The sequence below is a fragment of the Pristiophorus japonicus genome, chromosome 1, assembly GCF_044704955.1.
Source record: "Pristiophorus japonicus isolate sPriJap1 chromosome 1, sPriJap1.hap1, whole genome shotgun sequence".
Taxonomy (NCBI): Eukaryota; Metazoa; Chordata; class Chondrichthyes; family Pristiophoridae; genus Pristiophorus; species Pristiophorus japonicus.
Genome location: NC_091977.1, coordinates 102,900,143 through 102,918,996, shown reverse-complemented (window position 1 = coordinate 102,918,996; position 18,854 = coordinate 102,900,143). Strand labels below are relative to the sequence as shown.

General features: G+C 41.3%; 1 protein-coding gene across 4 annotated transcripts in view; it reads right to left on the bottom strand.

Moving 5' to 3' along the window:
- Positions 1 to 719: 719 nt before the first annotated feature.
- Positions 720 to 18,854, bottom strand: part of fancc (FA complementation group C) — a 330,390-nt gene continuing 312,255 nt past the window's right edge. For 3 of the 4 annotated variants that reach the window (XM_070882002.1, XM_070881996.1, XM_070882011.1), the window contains exons 13-15: positions 17,405 to 17,576; positions 8,798 to 9,001; positions 720 to 1,034 (exon numbers count right to left, since the gene is read on the bottom strand). In XM_070882002.1, coding sequence (XP_070738103.1) covers positions 828 to 1,034; positions 8,798 to 9,001; positions 17,405 to 17,576 — 583 coding nt within the window. In that variant the 3' untranslated portion in view covers positions 720 to 827. Of the gene's footprint in view, positions 1,035 to 8,797; positions 9,002 to 16,669; positions 16,881 to 17,404; positions 17,577 to 18,854 lie in introns of those variants that run through there. The other variant, XM_070882020.1, reaches the window with a different exon arrangement.

Below are 18,854 nucleotides of genomic sequence, written 5' to 3'. Positions count from 1 at the left end.
AACTGCTGAACCATTTAGTTTTTGTTTGCAGCTTTTTTGGAAAGGCCAGTATTTTTGCAACTCATTATATAGATTGACAGTTGTAGCTTTCAGTAGAAATGAATATTTTTATACTTTAAAATTTAGAGTTATGGTTGGTTTAAAATCAAAGAGATGCAGAATGTATTCCTGTTTTTGATACGGTTCAGGAAATCACACTCATTTCGAGCCATTCAAAAGTAAATGCCTAAATGAAGACCGCCTAGCGAACACCGGATGAACAATGTTAATGTATGGCCTCACGTTGACTTCCAGTGTACAAGGTAAATGTCAAGCAGTGTAAATTAGCAGTAAAAATATCTGCAGTTTATTCAAGTCAGGCTGCGTCACACACTGGGAATGTGAAAGCAGATGTCTCCTTTTAAAGAAGCACAGAGTTTCAATGGACCTCTTTTACATTACTGCATCGTAAAAACAAAGATGTTGCATGAAAAAATTTCAAGGATTTTCGGTCAAGAAATAAAATCTTGCACGGATACCAGGTTTTATACTTCTTAAATTTATTATACTTCATTCTGAACTGAAGATTTTGAATAATTTGTGTGTGAACATAGTGCTGTCATCTGACTTTGATTTGGAAAATAATTGCTTGGCTTTGCTATAAACCACTTTCTCTGCCAAACTCTTATCAGATTCAGAAGTACATGTTTCAAGATTAGAATAAGACACTGAAACCAACATGTTTTCCCAAAATTTATTACTAACTGATGCACCAAAGTATGTATTTATATGAATGTTTGCAAGCAAATGTCTGAAAATCTACAATAAACTGCAAGTCGTCACTGGAATCATTGAATATAGTTTATTGTTCTGTGCAGGATATCATTTGGTTGCATTATTTTGGATTGGGTTTCTAGTAACTGCTGTTGCAGGAGTTCAATAGTGATCTGCACCTTATCGTCTTTTGATCCTCCGCATCCTTTGTTCTTTAGTCTGTGTGCAATACCAGCCAGCAGTTCAGAAACTCCATCAGTGGCAGCTCCAGCTAATGTGAACTATAACAAAGAAAGCATATAAAGGTAGGTAATAAAAAATATGCACACGTGCTGTCCTATTTAATCTCAGTGAATGTTCCTGAATATACAGACAAACCTTAAAATAGAGTAATTAAAAACATTTTTTTTAGTGATTCTAAGCTTTATTTCAAACTGGTACTGAAGGCAAAAAAAAGCTTTTTTTGAAAAAAGTCCTGATTAATGTAACCTGCAATGGTATATTTAAAATTCAGAGGAGAGTCAAATAACTAGAATTTAGATATAAATCTTAAATTTTTACTGTTGCATAAATCTGGTAAGAGCAGAAATTTTACAAATGTGATTTGATTACAAGCTAACTTACAGTAAGGACCTACCTAACCTGCTAACAATTGAGAGCTGTAAACTAAATGCACGTACTGGCTTGTTCTAGTTTAGCACAGACACGATCGCCTGAATAGTTGCCTATTACAACAACAACTTGTATTTATATAGCGACTTTAACATAGTAAAATATCCCAAGGCACTTCACAGAAGTGTTAGAAAACAAAATCTGACACCCAGCCACATAAGCAGAAATTAGTGCAGATGAAAGAAAGGAGCATCTTAAAGGAGGCAAGAAAGACAGAGAGGTTTAGGGAGAGAATTCCAGAACTTAGGGCCTAGGCAGCTGTTGGCATGCTCGCCAGTTGAGCGATTACAATCAGGCATGCTCAAGAGGCCACAATTAGAAGAGTGCAGATATCTTGGGGAGGTTTGGGACTGGAGGAGATGAGGCCATGGAGGGATTTGAAAACAAGGATGAGAATTTTAAAATCGAAACGTTGCTTAACCGGGAGCCAGTGTACATTAGCAAGCATAGGGGTGATGGGTGAATGGGACTTGGTGCGAGTTAGGACACGGGCAGCCGAGTTTAGGATGACCTCAAGTTTTCATAGGGTAGAATGTGGAGGGCTAGCCAGGAGTGTGTTGGAATAGTCAAGTCTAGAGGTCATCATCATTATAGGCAGTCCCTTGGAATCGAGGAAGACTTGCTTCCACTCTTAACATGAGTTCTTAGGTGGCTGTACAGTCCAATACGAAAACCACAGTCTCTCACAGGTGGGGCAGATAATCATTGAGGGAAGGGGTGGGTGGGACTGATTTTCCACACGCTCTTTCCGGTGCCTGCACTTGATTTCTGCACGCTCTCGGCGACGAGACTCGAGGTGCTCAGCGCCCTCCCGGATGCGCTTCCTCCACTTAGGACGGTCTTTGGCCAGAGTCTCCCAATGTCAGTGGGGATGTTGCACTTTATCAGCGAAGCTTTGAGGGTGTCCTTGTAATATTTCCTCTGCCCACCTTTGGCTTGTTTGCCATGAAGGAGTTCCAATTAGAGCACTGGCTTTGGGAGTCTCGTGTCTGGCATGCGAACTATGTGGCCTGCCCAACGGAGCTGATCAAGTGTGGTCAGTGCTTCGATGCTGAGGAACAAAGTCTAGAGGTAACAAAGGCATGGATGAGGGTTTCAGCAGCAGATGAGCCGAGGCAGGGACAGAAACGGGCAATGTTATGGAGGTGGAAATAGGCAGTCTTAGTTATGCCGTGGATCTGTGGTTGGAAGCTCGCTTCAGGGTCAAATATGACACCAAGGTTGCGAACAGTCCGGTTTAGTCTCAGACAGATGCTAGAGAGGGATGGAGTTGGTGGCGGGAACTGAAGACAATGGCTTCGGTCTTACCAATATTTAATTGGAGAAAATTTCTGCTTTGGAGAGGAAAGGTAGTTTGGAGATGAGATGGTAGTTTGCAAGTACGGAGGGGTCAAGGCTGGTTTTTTTTTAGGAGAGAGAGAGAGCTGTTAACAATATCAGCCAAAAAATAAAAGAAAGACTTGCATTTATATAGCACCTTTTACGACGTCTCAAAGTGCTTTACAGTCAATGAAGTTGGGTGATCAGCCATTTAGTTGGGAATAGGGTTGAGGGAGCAGAAAGTGGGTCTCATGGACAAGATGAGGGTGGGGAGATAGGAGAGAAAGATGCGAGTTCAGGGCTAGGGCAGGGAGGCACCTTAGAGGAGGTTTGGCCTGGTGGTCTAAGGGAAGGAAGGGAAGTGGCAGAGGCAGCTGATTGGATGGTCTCAATTTTAGAGACGAAGAAGTCCATGAGCTCTTCACACTTGTTGGAGGTAAGGGTGGAGGAGACAGGGGAGAGGGGTTTATGAAGATGGTTTGCAGTAGAGAAAAGAAGCCGGAGGTTATCTTTGAATTCCAGAATGATCCTGGAATAGCGAGCAGTTTTGGCAGAGGAGAGCAGGACCCGATAATGCTTTATGTGGGTGGTCCAGCCAGATCTGGCATTGAATGTAAATTTCTATGCACTTGCAAAAAAAAATATTTAAATGATCTGACAACCAAATCCTGGTAATCAATGTATTTTTTTGATTGAATTTTGCACCACTTTCAGTGACCTCACAGATGTTAAGGACTGCTTGAGTTCTTGGCTTTCATGGTTTCATACAAGTCAAAAAGGTTAACTTCATTCTATACAATCAGATTTAATTTTTGACATTCTTCACGTTCTTTGAATCGAGCACAATCAGAAAACTGCAGATGCAAGATTGTGATTTGTGTTTGAAGCTTAAAACTGTAAAATATGGAATTATTTAAAATGCACAGGGCATGACAATACAGAGTTTTCTGAGCACACATGTTGCACTTTTTGACTGTTTTTACACAAGATCCAATCGACTACTTTAAAAGAAAAGAAAACACTGATTTGTAGTTATCGTAAACTCCTCACATTTCCCACCCCACACTGCAATGTGTAGAAACAAAGGTAATGGAATTTGTTTCCTTCACATGGAGTAAACAGCCAGGATTAAAACTGTACAGACTATTAAATTAATACACAGTAGCCGCTGATAGAAACATAGAAATTTACAGCACAGGAGGCCATTTTGGCCCATCGTGTCCGCGCCAGCCGACAAAGAGCCGCATGGTCCTCGGTCAGCAGCCCTGAAGGTTACATATAAACCTATGAACAATGAGCAATGGCGGAGAGGCAAAGAGCATCCGGCCCAACCAGTCCGCCCCACACTACTGCGACACCCCTCACGCTAAAACATTCTACACTTCACCCCAAGTGGAGCCATGTAATCTCCTGGGAGAGGCAAAATCCAGATAAAAACCCAGGCCAATTTAGGGGGAAAAAAATCTGGGAAAATTCCTCTCCGAACCATCCAGGTGATCAAAACTAGTCCAGATCATCACCTTGGCCGTATTCGATTCCCTGCAGTACTTACCATAATATCTGCACCGGCCAACAGGAGGTTATCCAGTCTAATCCCAATTACCAGCTCTTGAAGTGCCGTAACCTGCAGGGTTACAGACCAAGTGCCCATCCAACCATCTCTGAAAAGTGGTGAGGGTTTCTGCATCCATCACTCTTCCAGGCAGTGAGTTCCAGATCCCCACAACCCTCTGCGTAAAGAAGCCCCCCTCAAATCCCCTCTAAACCTTCCACCAACCACCTTAAAACAATGCCCCCTCATAAGAGATCCCTCCACTAATGGAAATAGGCCCCAACTATCCACCATGTCCAGGCTCCTTAATATTTTGTACACCTCAGTGAGGTCTCCTCTCAACCTCCTCTGTTCCAATGAGAACAAATCCAGCCTATCCAATCTGTCCTTATAACCAAGATTCTCCATTCCAAGCAGCAACCGAGTAAATCTCTTCTGCAGCCTCTCTAGAGCAATCACGTCCTTCCTATAATACGTCGACCAGAACTGCACGCAGTACTCCAGCTGTGGCCTAACCAAAGTATTATACAATTTAAGCATAACCTCCCTGCTCTCTTATATTCTATGCCTTAGCCAATAAAGGCAAGCATTCCATATGCCTTCTTATCCACCTGGCCTGCTACTTTCAGGGAGCTGTGGACAAGCACTCCAAGGTCCCTTTGTTCATCTACACTATTAAGTGGCCTACCGCTTAATGTGTATACCCCTTCCTTATTAGCCCCCGCAAAGTGCATTACCTCACACTTCTCTGAATTAAATTCCATTTGCCACTGCTCTGCCCACCTGACCAGTAGATTGATATCCTCCTGCAGCCCATGGCTTTCCTCTTCATTATCAACCACACAGCCAATTTTAGTGTCATCTGCAAACTTCTTAATCATACTCCCTATATTCAAATCTAAATTGTTGATATATACTACAAAAAGCAAGGGACCCAGTACTGAGCCCTGCGGAACCCCACTGGAAACATCTTTCCAGTCACAAAAACATCCATCAACCATTACCCTTTGCTTCCGACCTCCAAGCCAATTTTGGATCCAACTTGCCACTTTGCCCTGGATCCCATGGGCTTTAACCTTCGTGACCAGTCTGCCATGCGGGACCTTATCAAAATCTTTGCTAAAGTCCATATAAAATACATCGTATGCACTACCCTTATCAACCCTCTTGGTTACCTCCTCAAAAAATGCAATCAGGTTAGTCAAACACAATCTCTTAAACAAATCCGTGCTGACTGTCCCTAATTAATCCTTGCCTTTCCAAATGTAGATTTATCCTCTTTCAGGATTTTTTCCAATAATTTTCCCACCACTGAGGTTAGGCTGACAGGCCCGTAATTACTCGTCCTATCCCTTTCTCCCTTCTTAAACAAGGGTACCACATTAGCAATTCTCCAGCACCATGCCCAAATCCCAGGAGGACTGGAAAATGGTCAAGGCCTCTACTATTTCCACTTTTACTTCGCTCAACAGCCTGGGATGCATTTCATCCGGGCCTGGGGACTTATAGAAACTTAGAAAATAGGTGCAGGTGCAGGAGCAGGCCATTTGGCCCTTCAAGCCTGCATCACCATTCAATATGATCATGGCTGATCATGCAACTTCAGTACCCCACTCCTGCCTTCTCTCCATACCCCCTAATCCCTTTAGCCATAAGGGCCACATCTAACTCCCATTTGAATATATCCAACGAACTGGACTCAACAACTTTCTGTGGTAGAGAATTCCATAGGTTCACAACTCTCTGGGTGAAAAGGTTTCTCCTCATCTCGGTCCTATATGGCCTACCCCTTTTCCTTAAACTGTGATCCCTGGTTCTGGACTTCCCCAACATCGGGAACATTCTTCCTGCATCTAAACTGTCCAATCCTGTCAGAATTTGATATGATTCTGAGATCTCCTCTTATTATTCTAAATTCCAGTGAATATAAGCCTAGTCGATCCAGTTTTTCCTCATATGTCAGTCCTGCCGTCCCGGGAATCAGTCTGGTGAACCTTCGCTGCACTCCCTCAATAGCAAGAATGTCCTTCCTCAGATTGGGAGACCAAAACTGCACACAAAACTGTGGTCTCACCAAGGCCCTGTACAACTGCAGCAAGACCTCCCTGCTCCTATACTCAAATCCTCTCGCTATGAAGACCAACATGCCATTTGCTTTCTTAACTGCCTGCTGTACCTACTTTCAATGACTGATGTACCATGACACCCAGGTCTCGTTGCACCTCTCCTTTTACTAATCTGTCACCATTCAGATAATCTGCCTTCCTGTTTTTGCCACCAAAGTGGATAACCTTACACTTATCCACATTATACTGCATCTGCCATGTATTTGCCCACTCACCTAACCTGTCCAAGTCACCCTGCAGCCTCTTAGCGTCCTCCTCACAGCTCACACCGCCACCCAGTTTAGTGTCATCTGCAAACTTGGAGATATTACATTCAATTCCTTTGTCTAAATCATTAATATATATTGTAAATAGTTGGGGTACCAGCATTGAACCTTGCAGTACCCCACTAGTCACTGCCTGCCGTTCTGAAAAGGACCCGTTTATTCCCACTCTTTGCTTCCTGTCTGCCAACCAGTTCTCTATCCACGTCAATACATCACCCCCAATCCCACGTGCATTTTGCACACGAATCTCGTGTGGGACCTTGTCAAAAGCCTTATGAAAGTTCAAATACGCCACATCCACTGGTTCTCCCTTATCCAGTCTACTAGTTATATTCTCACAAAATTCTAGAAGGTTTGTGAAGCATGATTTCCCTTTCATAAATCCATGCTGACTTGGACCGATCCAGTCACTGCTTTCCAAATGTGCTGCTATTACCTTTAATAATTGATTCCAGCATTTTCCCCATTACCGAGGTCAGGCTAACCGGACTATAATTCCCTGTTTTCTCTCTCCTTTTTGAAAAAGTGGAGTTACATTAGCTACTCTCCAATCCATAGGAACTGATCCAGAGTCCATGGAATGTTGGAAAATGACCACCAATGCATCTACTATTTCTAGGGCCACTTCCTTAAGTACTCTGGGATGCAGACTATCAGGCCCTGGGGATTTATCGGCCTTCAATCCCATCAATTTCCCTAACACCATCTCCTGACTAATAAGGATTTCCCTCAGTTCCTCCTTCTCGCTAGAGTCTCGGTCCCCTAGTATTTTCGGGAGGTTATTTGTGTCTTCCTTAGTGAAGACAGAACCAAAGTATTTGGTCAATTGGTCTGCCATTTCCTTGTTCCCCATTATGAATTCATCTGATTCTGACTGCAAGGAACCTATGTTTGCCTTCACTAATCTTTTTCTCTTCACATATCTACAGAAGCTTTTGCAGTCAGTCTTTATGTTCCCTGCAAGCTTATTCTCATACTCTATTTCCCCCCTCCTAATTAAACCCTTAGTCCCCCTCTGCTGAATTCTAAATTACTCCCAGTCCTCAGGTTTGCTGCTTTTTCTGGCCAATTTATATGCCTCTTCCTTGGATTTAACACTATCCTTAATTTTCCTTGTTAGCTACGGTTGAGCCACCTTCCCCATTTTATTTTTACGCCAGACAGGGATGTACAATTGTTGTAGTTCATCCATGTGATCTTTCAATGTCTGCCATTGCCTATTTACCATCAACCCTTTAAGTATTGTTCGCCAGTCTATTCTAGCCAATTCACGTCTCATACCATCGAAGTTACCTTTCTTTAAGTTAAGGGCCTAGTCTCTGAATTAACTGTGTCACTCTCCATCTTAATGAAGAATTATACCGGATTATCGTCACTCTTCCCCAAGGGGCCTCGCACAACAAGATTGCTAATTAGTTCCCTCTCATTACACAAGATCTAGTCTAGGATGGCCTGCTCTAGTTGGTTCCTCGACATATTGGTCTCGAAAACTATCAAAGCTGCTAAACCCCTGAATACATCCTCTCTCACTATATTTATTTAATCCAGAGTATCACACTCCTCCTCGATAGCAGTATCTGCATTGCCGCTTTCCTTTGTGAAAACAGATGCAAAGTATGCTTTAAGAACCTTACCAACATCTTCCGCTTCCACACAAAGATTAGCTTCATGGTCTCTAATAGGCCTTACCCTCTTATTCTTAATATATTTAGAACATCTTAGGGTTTTCCTTAATTTTACTCGCCAAGAATTTCTCGTGTTCTTAGCATTCCTAATAAATATCCTTTTTAATTTTGCCTCTTAACTTTCTATATTCCTCTAAAGATTCTATAGTATTTAGCCATTGGTATATGACATAAGCGTCCCTTTTTTTCTTTATCTTCCCCTGTAAGTCCCTAGACATCCAGGCGGCTCTAGAATTATTGAATTCTAAAAGAAGTTATTTCTGCTAAATATGGATGGAAATAAATAAGTGCATTAATTTTTAGTTTAAAAAGGGGCCATGATGGCAAGATTTCTTTTTTAATGATTCAAATCACATTAGCTGAAAAGAGCAGATTCAATAATTGAAGACTGATAATGTATTAAAAGCAACTTCAGATACTCACAAGTTGCACAGACTCCTTTGCTATTCTGCGTCCACTAGCTGAAAATAACAAAAAGCTCACAAGGAGGTGATTGATTAAGTCTTTAAGGTGACTTTGTTCTGTGGACAGATTCCCAGTGACCAAAGCAATCCGCACATCCTCGAGATTCAAAGTTGTCTTGTTGCTGAGAACCTTTATTCGATGGTACACCGATTTTACATCTTCCTGTGGGGAGTATTTAAGCAAACTATAGATTGGAATAGTTCTAAAACAAAAAGGTGATTATAAAATTCCTACAGCGATTACACATCAAAAGTACTTCATTGGCTGTAAAACACGCTTTAAACACACATATGCATTTAAGCGCACACAGTGCCGAGGGAAAGCTTTACGAGGAAAAGTGGAAACTCGGAACTATTCTGCCCTGCCGGATTAACTACATAGGGCACTAAGCCAGAGTCTGTCTTTTCATAATGGATGTAGGTGGAGAAAGTCCCTTAACAGATTTGATTAGCATTTATACTGTGGGAAAAGAGCAGAAAGCTCCTCCAGCAGTTCACTTAGACATTACAGTCAAGGATCAATAAAATCCCATCACAATGCAATTTGACCTGAACTGATGAGATGTCCGATTACACTCAACGTTTCAGGACATCTTTCTTATTAAGCTGAAAGGTTATTTCTAGAAGGCAGTGGAGGAGGAGGCAGTATTAAGTATTCACTCTGAAAGCAATAGCAAAACAAATCAAAATGTAAAGCTCCCCATAACACTATCAGACATGACTTATAATGAATGATTTATTCATTTTTATACTGAAATAGAAAATAAAGTTAACTGAAGTCTTGTGTTTTAATTTGTTGAGGTTGTCTAGTGTAGGAGCTGGTGGATTATTAACCATTAATTGATGATTTAGGATCAGATGTTTTACCCAAAATAAAACATGCCATCCTCAATTGCCTCTCCTGTGCCCAGCTCCATGGACTTGCCTTTGCGTTATACCTCTCTGACTCGTACAGATACAGCCAGCACATATCCAGCAATGGCTTCTCTTTCCTTCCCCACATCACCTTCAGAGCCCCTCCAATAATCAAGTCGACAATGCCTAGCTCTACCTCTCCACTATCTTTCTCAACTCACAGTCACCTCCTTGCTGTCAGACGGTCCCTTCAATATCAAGTCTCGGCTGAGTCATAACTTCTTTCAGCTGGAAAGCAGGACATCCGAGCCAATGCCTGCTACAAACCCATTATCCTCCTTGGTCTCTCACAGGCTGAATGAGACTCTGAAACATTTGATCCCAAGTTTAATTTCCAATCCAGTATCACTCGCATTATCAAGTCCATTTATTTTTATCACTGTAACATTGCCCATCTCAGCTCTCCGCTGCTGAAACTCTTACCCGTGCGTCTGTAACTTTCAGACTTTATTGTCATGCTCTCTTTTCTGGTCTTCCTTCGTCCACACTTTGTAAACTCTGAACTTGTACAAAATGCAGCTACTAATTTTCTGACTTGCACTAAGTCAAGCTGTTCCATTATTACCATCCCCCACAGACACTCTTCTGTTCCTCAGTTTATTAAATCAAACAATTAATACAAAATTAATTGGCCAGAAGAGGTAGATAAAGGGGATAAGAGAATGTAGTTCTGACAATGTGTACGCGACTCCTTTCTAATCCACTATGTAAGAAGCTCAAGGAGGGAGGATTCGCTACTGGATCTGGCAATAGGGAATGAAGCAGAGCAGGTAAGAGCAGTAAAAGTAAGGAAACATCTAGGCAATAGTGACCATAATATATGGTTTAGGATAATAATTGAGAAGGATCAAGCATGACTGAACAGGGTAATAAATTGGAGAAAAGATGATTTTGAATGGCTGAGGATAGAATTTGGGAAAATAAAATGGACGACTATATTGGCAAACAATGATGTAGAACAGCAATAGGAAACATTTAAAATGATGTTCAACTGAACCTAGAAAAATGTATTCTGCTAAAACACACTAAACACCATGCACGAATAACGACACAAGGGAAAAATTGAGGGTGAGGAAAGAGACATACTGTTAACGGATATGATATAATTGGAGACATGGCTGGGAACTCAACATCCAGGGGTATTCAATATTCAGGAAAGATAGACTGAAAGGAAAAGGAGGTGGGGTAGCGTTGCTGGCTAAAGAGATTAACGCAATAGTAAGGAAGGATATTAGCTTGGATGAGGTGGAATCTGTATGGGTAGAGCTGCGGAACACCAAAGGGCAGAAAACGCTAGTGGGAGTTGTGTACAGACCACCAAATAGTCATAATGAGGTTGGGAATGGCATCAAACAGGAAATTAGGGATGCGTGCAATAAAGGTACAGAAGTTATCATGGGTGACTTTAATCTACATACAGATTATGCTAAACAACTGGTAGCAATATGGTGGAGGAGGATTTCTTGGAGTGTATAAGGGATGGTTTTCTAGACCAATATGAGGAGGAACCAACTAGTGAGCTGGCCATCCTAGACTGGGTCTTGTGTAATGAGAGAGGATTAATTAGCAATCTTGTTGTGCGAGGCCCCTTGGGGAAGAGTGACCATAATATGATAGAATTCTTCATGAAGATGGAGAGTGACACAGTTAATTCAGAGACTAGAGTCCTGAACTTAAAGAAAGGAAACTTTGACGGTATGAGACGTGATTTGGCCAGGATAGACTGGCGAATGATACTTAAAGGGTTGACGGTGGATAGGCAATGGCAGACATTTAAAGATCACAAGGGTGAGCTACAACAATTGTACATCCCTGCCTGGCGTAAAAATAAAACGGGGAAGGTGGCTCAACCGTGGCTTAAAAGGGAATTTAGGGATAGTGTTAAATCCAAGGAAGAAAAAGCAGCAAACCTGAGGACTGGGAGAAATTTAGAATTCAGCAGAGGAGGACAACGGGTTTAATTAGGAGGGGGGAAATAGAGTATGAGAGTAAGCTTGCAGGGAACATAAAAACTGACTGCAAAAGCTTCTACAGATACGGGAAGAGAAAAAGATTTGTGAAGACAAATGTAGGTCCCTTACAGTCAGAATCAGGTGAATTTATAATGGGGAACAAAGAAATGGCAGACCAATTGAACAAATACTTTGGTTCTGTCTTCACTAAGGAAGACACAAATAACCTTCCGGAAATACTAGGGGACCGAGGGTCTAGCAAGAAGGAGGAACTAAAGGAAATCATTATTAGTCAGCAAATTGGGTTTGGAAAATTGGTGGGATTGAAGGCTGATAAATCCTCAGGGCCTAATAGTCTGCATCCCAGAGTACTTAAGGAAGTGGCCCTAGAAATAGTGGAAGCATTGGTAGTCATTTTCCAACATTCATTAGACTCTGGATCAGTTCCTATGGACTGGAGGGTAGCTAATGTAACCCCACTTTTTAAAAAAGAAAGGAGAGAGAAAACAGGGAATTATAGACCAGTCAGCCTGACATCAGTGGTGGGGAAAATGTTGGAATCAATTATTAAAGATGTAATAGCAGCGCATTTGTAAAGCAGTGACAGGATCGGTCCAAGTCAGCATGGATTTATGAAAGGGAAATCATGCTTGACAAATCTTAATTTTTTCAGGATGTAACGAGTAGAGTGGACAAGGGGGAGCCAGTGGATGTGGTGTATTTAGACTTTCAAAAGGCTTTTGATAAGATCCCACACAAGAGATTAGTGTGAAAAATTAAAGCACATGGTATTGGGGGAATGTATTGACATGGATAGAGAACAGGTTGGCAGACAGGAAGCAAAGAGTGGGAATAAACGGGTCCTTTTCAGAATGGCAGGCAGTGACTCATGGGGTGCCGCAAGGTTCAGTGCTGGGACCCCAGCTATTTACAATATACATTAATGATTTAGATGAAGGAATTGAATGTAATATCTCCAAGTTTGCATATGACACTAAGCTGGGTGGCAGTGTGAGCTGTGAGGAGGATGCTAAGAGGCTGCAGGGTGACTTGGACAGGTTAGGTGAGTGGGCAAATACATGGCAGATGTGGTATAATCTAGATAAATGTGAGGTTATCCACTTTGGTGGTAAAAACAGGAAGGCAGATTATTATGTGAATGGTGACAGATTAATAAAAGGGGAGGTGCAACGAGACCTGGGTGTCATGGTACATCAGTCATTGAAAGTTGGCATGCAGGTACAGCAGCCGGTGAAGAAGGCAAAGGGCATGTTGGCCTTCACAGCGAGAGGATTTGAGTATAGGAGCAGGGAGGTCTTACTACAGTTATACAGGGCTTTGGTGAGGCCACACTTTGAATATTGTGTACAGTTTTGGTCTCGTAATCTGAGGAAGGACATTCTTGCTATTGAGGGAGTGCAACAAAGGTTCACCAGACTGATTCCCGGGATGACATGTGAAGAAAGACTGGATCGACTCGCTTATATTCAATGGAATTTAGAAGAATGAGGGGGATCTCAAAGAAACATATAAAATTCTGACGGGATTGGACAGGTTAGATGCAGGATGAATGTTCCCGATGTTGGGGAAGTCCAGAACCAGGGGTCACAGTCTAAGGATAAGGGGTAAGCCATTTAGGACCAAGATGAGGAGAAACTTCTTCACTCAGAGAGTTGTGAGCATGTGGAATTCTCTACCACAGAAAGTTTTTGAGGTCAGTTCGTAAGATATATTCAAAAGGGAGTTAGATGTGGCCCTTACGGCTAAAGGGGTATGGAGAGAAAGCAGGAATGGGGTACTGAAGTGCATGATCAACCATGATCATATTGAATGGTGGTGCAGGCTCGAAGGGCCTACTCCTGCACCTATTTTCTATGTTTACACAGACAGCAGGAGAAAACATGACGAGGGAGAATGCAAAGAGACTGGGAGAGAAGTCAAAAAAAAAATTAGGAAGGCAAAGAGGAAGTATGAAGTTATCAAGGAACATAAAACAAGATAGTAAAATATTCTACAGGCACATAATTTAATAAAGTAAGTCGGATGCGAATAGGGCCATTAAGGGACGGCCAGGATAAAAATCACAGGCAGTGACAGGGAAATGGCAAAAATATTAAATTACTATTTTGCATCAGTATTTCTCAGGGAGGCGGATCAGGTGGACATTAGAAATGATACAGCCACATTAAAAGTAAAAAGGGGAGAAATATTAAATAAACTAATCCAACTCAAAAGAGATCCAGATGGAGTACATCCGTGCATTTTAGAAGAATCTAGGGAAGAGATAGCAGAGGCATTATTACACAAATTTAATAATGAATTATCATTATACTATATTTAATAAGGGAAATAGACCATGTGTTGGGAACTATATAGACCCGTCAGCTTAAGATCGGTAGTAGGAAAAATACTGGACTCTCTTATTAAAGGAGAAAATAGATTAAACATCAATTAACAAAAAATATAACCAATAGTCAACATGAATTTCCAAAGGGAAAGTCTTGACTAACCTCACTGAATTCTTCTGAAGAGGTGACAGAGAGAGTAGACAAGGGTAATGCAGTAGATGCAATATATTTAGATTTCCAAAATGCCTTCGATAAGGTACCACATAACAGACTAATGAATAATGTCAGAGCATGTAGAGTCGGGAGACAAGTAGCTAGCTGGCTGCAAGACAGAAAGCAGAGAGTAGGGGTAAAGGGTAGCTCTTCAGAGTGGCAGAAGATGGGAAATAGTTCCCACAAGGATCAGTGCCGAGACCATTGTTCACAATTTATATTAACTATTTAGACTTAGCGCAAACACAATTTCTAAATTTGAAGATGACACCAAATTTGGGGGAGGGGGGGGCGGCGGGAATAATCACTACTGAGGAAGGTTGCAACAAATTGCAGAATGGGCATATAATTGGCAAATTAATTTCAACATAGATAAGTGTGAGGTATTATATTTTAGTAAGAAAAATATAGAGGTCACATATTATTTGGAAAATAAATGGTGTAGAGGAACAAAGAGATCTGGGAGTACAAATACACAAATCACTAAAAGTAGCGACACAGGTTAATAAGACCATAACAAATGCAAACCAAGCACTGGGGTTTATTTCTAGAAGGATAGAATTCAAAAGTAGAGAAGTTACGCTAAACTTGCATTGAACCTTGGTTCAAACTTGGAGCACTGCGTACAGTTCTGGTTGGTATATTATAACTAGGACATAAAGGCACTGGAGAGGGTGCAAAAAAGATTTACAATGATGATAGCAGAACTGCGAGGTTATACCCATCAGGAAAGGATGAACAGAGAAGGCTGAGGGGTGATCTAAGAGGGCTTTAAAATTATGAAAGGTTTTGATAGAGTACACAGAGAGAGTGTTTCCACTTGTGGGGAAGAGCAAAACTAGAGACCATCTATATAAGATAGTCACCGTAGGGAATTTAGAAGTAACTTCTTTATCCAGAGAATGGTGAGAACGTGGAACTCACCACCACAAGGATTAGTTGAGGCAAATTGTATAGATGCATTTAAAGGGAAGCTAGATAAGCATATGAGAGAGAAGGGACTGGAGGGTTATGCTGATAGTTAGATGAGGAAAGATAGGAGGAGGCACAAGTGGAGCATAAATACTGGCATGGATTGTTTGGGCCAAATGGCCTGTTTCTATGCTAACTGCCTATAAATTGGAGCTTCAGTGAGCTGTGGCATTTAAAATCCAACATTTACAAACAAATGACATTGAGGTCACTTCACCATAATCATCAAATTGTACCTCAAAAAATCTAAGTTTATTGGCTTTGAAATTACAAGGAGACTGTGGCTTCATGGCAGTAGGGGAGGGCTAGTGTGGAACTTGGATCAGGCAGAATTCGGCGCCCTTTTCAGCCCTAATGGAAATCCCAGCTGTTTTGGTGGTGGGCCCATAATATGCCCACCCACAATTGGGCAGGAATATTAAATCAAATTTAAAATGAAAGAAATACATCACACGACACATTTCCCTCAGTTCCACAATTAGCAATGATGGATGCCAGAGTGCCAACTGTCCAGAATTACTCAAGCAATCCATTGCACTGTCAAAACTGGTAGAAGTTACGAGCAGCACTTTTAGATTAACTTGAGGATGACTCCACAGACCTACTGGTGCTGCGGCAAAGGTGGGCATCCCAGTCGTTCTGGGTGCCTGCCTACAATATTTAACACTGCCTGGCCTTCTGATTTCCAAAAGTTTTGGGGGCGTCGGCAGTGGGTGAACCATAGTTACATTGTGAACCGCAGATACATCTGTAACAGCCTCTGGCCTCAAAATTTGATCGGCCTGCTCCATCAGCAGAAATGCAGCAGGATAGGCTGTAAATCCACCCAAGTGAAAAGGTGCATACCGTCAAAAATTACAGGGACCGGGGTCATTTGCATACTTTGGTAGGCACTTCATACCAGTAACGGTAAATCAAATTACTCACCCCTTCCTCCGACAGCAAAGTCAGAGCAATGTCATGTCACTCCACCAGATAAAAGGAGGCTCAAGGAGCCTGTGGAGCGTTTTTTTGAAAGGTAATCCACTTCAGGCCTCAGTGGGAGTAATGTCAGTTCTCAGCCAGTGAGAGTTCTGCTAAGGCCTTTAAGAAGCCTGCCCTCCTCCACTCTGGAATTTTTGTATTCACTTTGTTTATTACTGGTGCACAATGATTTGGCGTGCCAAAACTATAGTCATCCCTGACTCTTTCAATTTCCCCCATCTCGACACCATCCACAATATACCTACGACACCCATTTTGATCTTGTTTTTGTTCATAATAAATTTCATCACCAAAATTCTGTTCATTTGCAAATTTTATCGAACTGCTTTTGCAGGGCCCTGGCTGCTTCCAGTTTAGTGTAATTTGTAAATTTTACTGATTTGCATTGGGGTTTCAAAATTCAAGTTGTTAATGTGGATTAGGAATACTTGCATTTATTCATACTTTTCTGCATTAAATTTCATCTGCTACTTGTCTGCCCATTTCACCAGCCTTTCTATGTCTTCCTGAAGTCTATCACTCTCTTCCTCACTGTTCACTATACTTCCAAGTTTTGTTGAATAGCTTGCTTGTCTGCTGATGCTAGCTGTCTAGTTCAAAAGTGGAGAATGGTAACATGGGCAAGGTTCCAGAGATTGCCAACATCCATCAAAGTGTACTATAACATGAATCAAAAAGAAAAGAAACACTTGCATTTATATAGTGCCTTTCACAACCTCCCCCACCCCAACATCACTCCCCTAACAATAACTGCAGCTTTCTTGCCCTCAGACAATTTCTTTTCCACACAAGGTTTTACCTTGAATTCCCAATGTTTTCAGTTTCAGTAGCAGTCTTTTGTTAAGAATTTGTCAAAAAGCTTTTGGAAATCTAAGTACAGTACATCACAATTTTTTCCAGTTTTTACTTGGGATATCATTTCCTCAAAAATGTCAAGGTTAGTCAAACAGGATCTTTCCTTCAGTTAGCTGTCATTTACCAGATAATACAGCTAATGTTCAAGTTTGCTCTTCATAATTATTTTAATAATTCTTGATGCAAGACTTATGAATCTGCCATTGGTAGAAGCAGCAACCAATCTTCTAATCCCCTAGGATGGTGCAAGGAAACTTGAAAAAGGTAAAAAACTAAAAATAGTAGGTTATTTATTGGTCAAATCTATTCCACATGATGGAAACCCACCAGTAAATGATTCTCTTGTTGGTTGTCCATATATGGCTTATGATAGAACATCAAAAGCCAAAGCAGCATCTCAGAGATATTATCTGCCTTCATCAATTGCTGTAAGGCAACATTCACCCAGTCGCCAAACTGAACCAGCAAATACCAGTTCTCAAACAGATTTGCGGAGCTTCTGCAACAAAAGTCAGAAAAATTGAAAATTAGTATGAAAATAAAGAACCAGAATTTGCAGTCAGTTCCAATCTTTTCCCAACACTAAGCCAAATATTGCACTACTTTCCCCTCTCCTCCCCCACCCCCAAAAAAGAATCCTTCCTTTTATTGCCTCTTGTGTAACTTTCATCAGCAGATATTAAATGTGCTGGACAGCTGTGCTCATCTGGTGTTACTCTCGTCACCACATAGGAATTTTGCAGGTCGCCATTAATTCTCTTACATCATACGATGTTGCATACAGCTGTTTGCCCAGTACAGTTTGAAGATGACTTATTTGTTACATATTGTTCCCAAAGAAAATGCTTGTAAAACTGTAAAGCTGAGCACCTAGTAAAGAGTGCAAATAATTAAGGAGGTATGAGGGACGAGTTGGCTGAGGTAGATTGGGAAATTAGATTAAAAGATATGACGCTAGATAAGCAATTGCAAACATTTAAAGAAATAATTCCTAATTCTCAACGAATATGCATTCCCTTGAGGAATAATAACTCCACTGGAAAAGTGGCACTGCCATGGATAATTAGAGAAATTAAGGATAGTACTAGATTAAATGAAGCTTACAATGTTGCCAAAAGAGAATGAAGCCTGAGGATTGGAAACGTTTTAATAATCAGCAAAGGATGACCAAGAAATTGATAAAGAGGGAGAAAATAGGATGAGAATAAACAAGCAAGAAATGTAAAGAAATGCGATTCCTACTCTGACTACAAATAGATTGGGCTAGCCAAACTAGTAGCAATACGGTGGAGGAGGATTTCCTGGAGTGTATTAGGGATGATTTTCCAGACCAATATGTCGAGGAACCAACTAGAGGGCTGACCATCCTAGACTGGGTGATGTGTAATGAGAAAGGACTAATTAGCAATCTTGTTGTGCGAGGCCCCGTGGGGAAGAGTGACCATAATATGGTAGAATTCTTTATTAAGATGGAGAGTGACACAGTTAATTCAATGACTAGGGTCCTGAACTTAAGGAAAGGTAACTTCAATGGTATGAGACGTGAATTGGCTAGAATAGACTGGCGAATGATACTTAAAGGGTTGATGGTGGATAGGCAATGACAAGCATTTAAGGACCACATGGATGAACTTCAACAATTGTACATCCCTGTTTGGAGTAAAAATAAAACGGGGAAGGTGGCTCAACCGTGGCCAACAAGGGAAATTAAGGATAGTGTTAAACCCAAGGAAAAGGCATATAAATTGGCCAGAAAAAGCAGCAAACCTGAGGACTG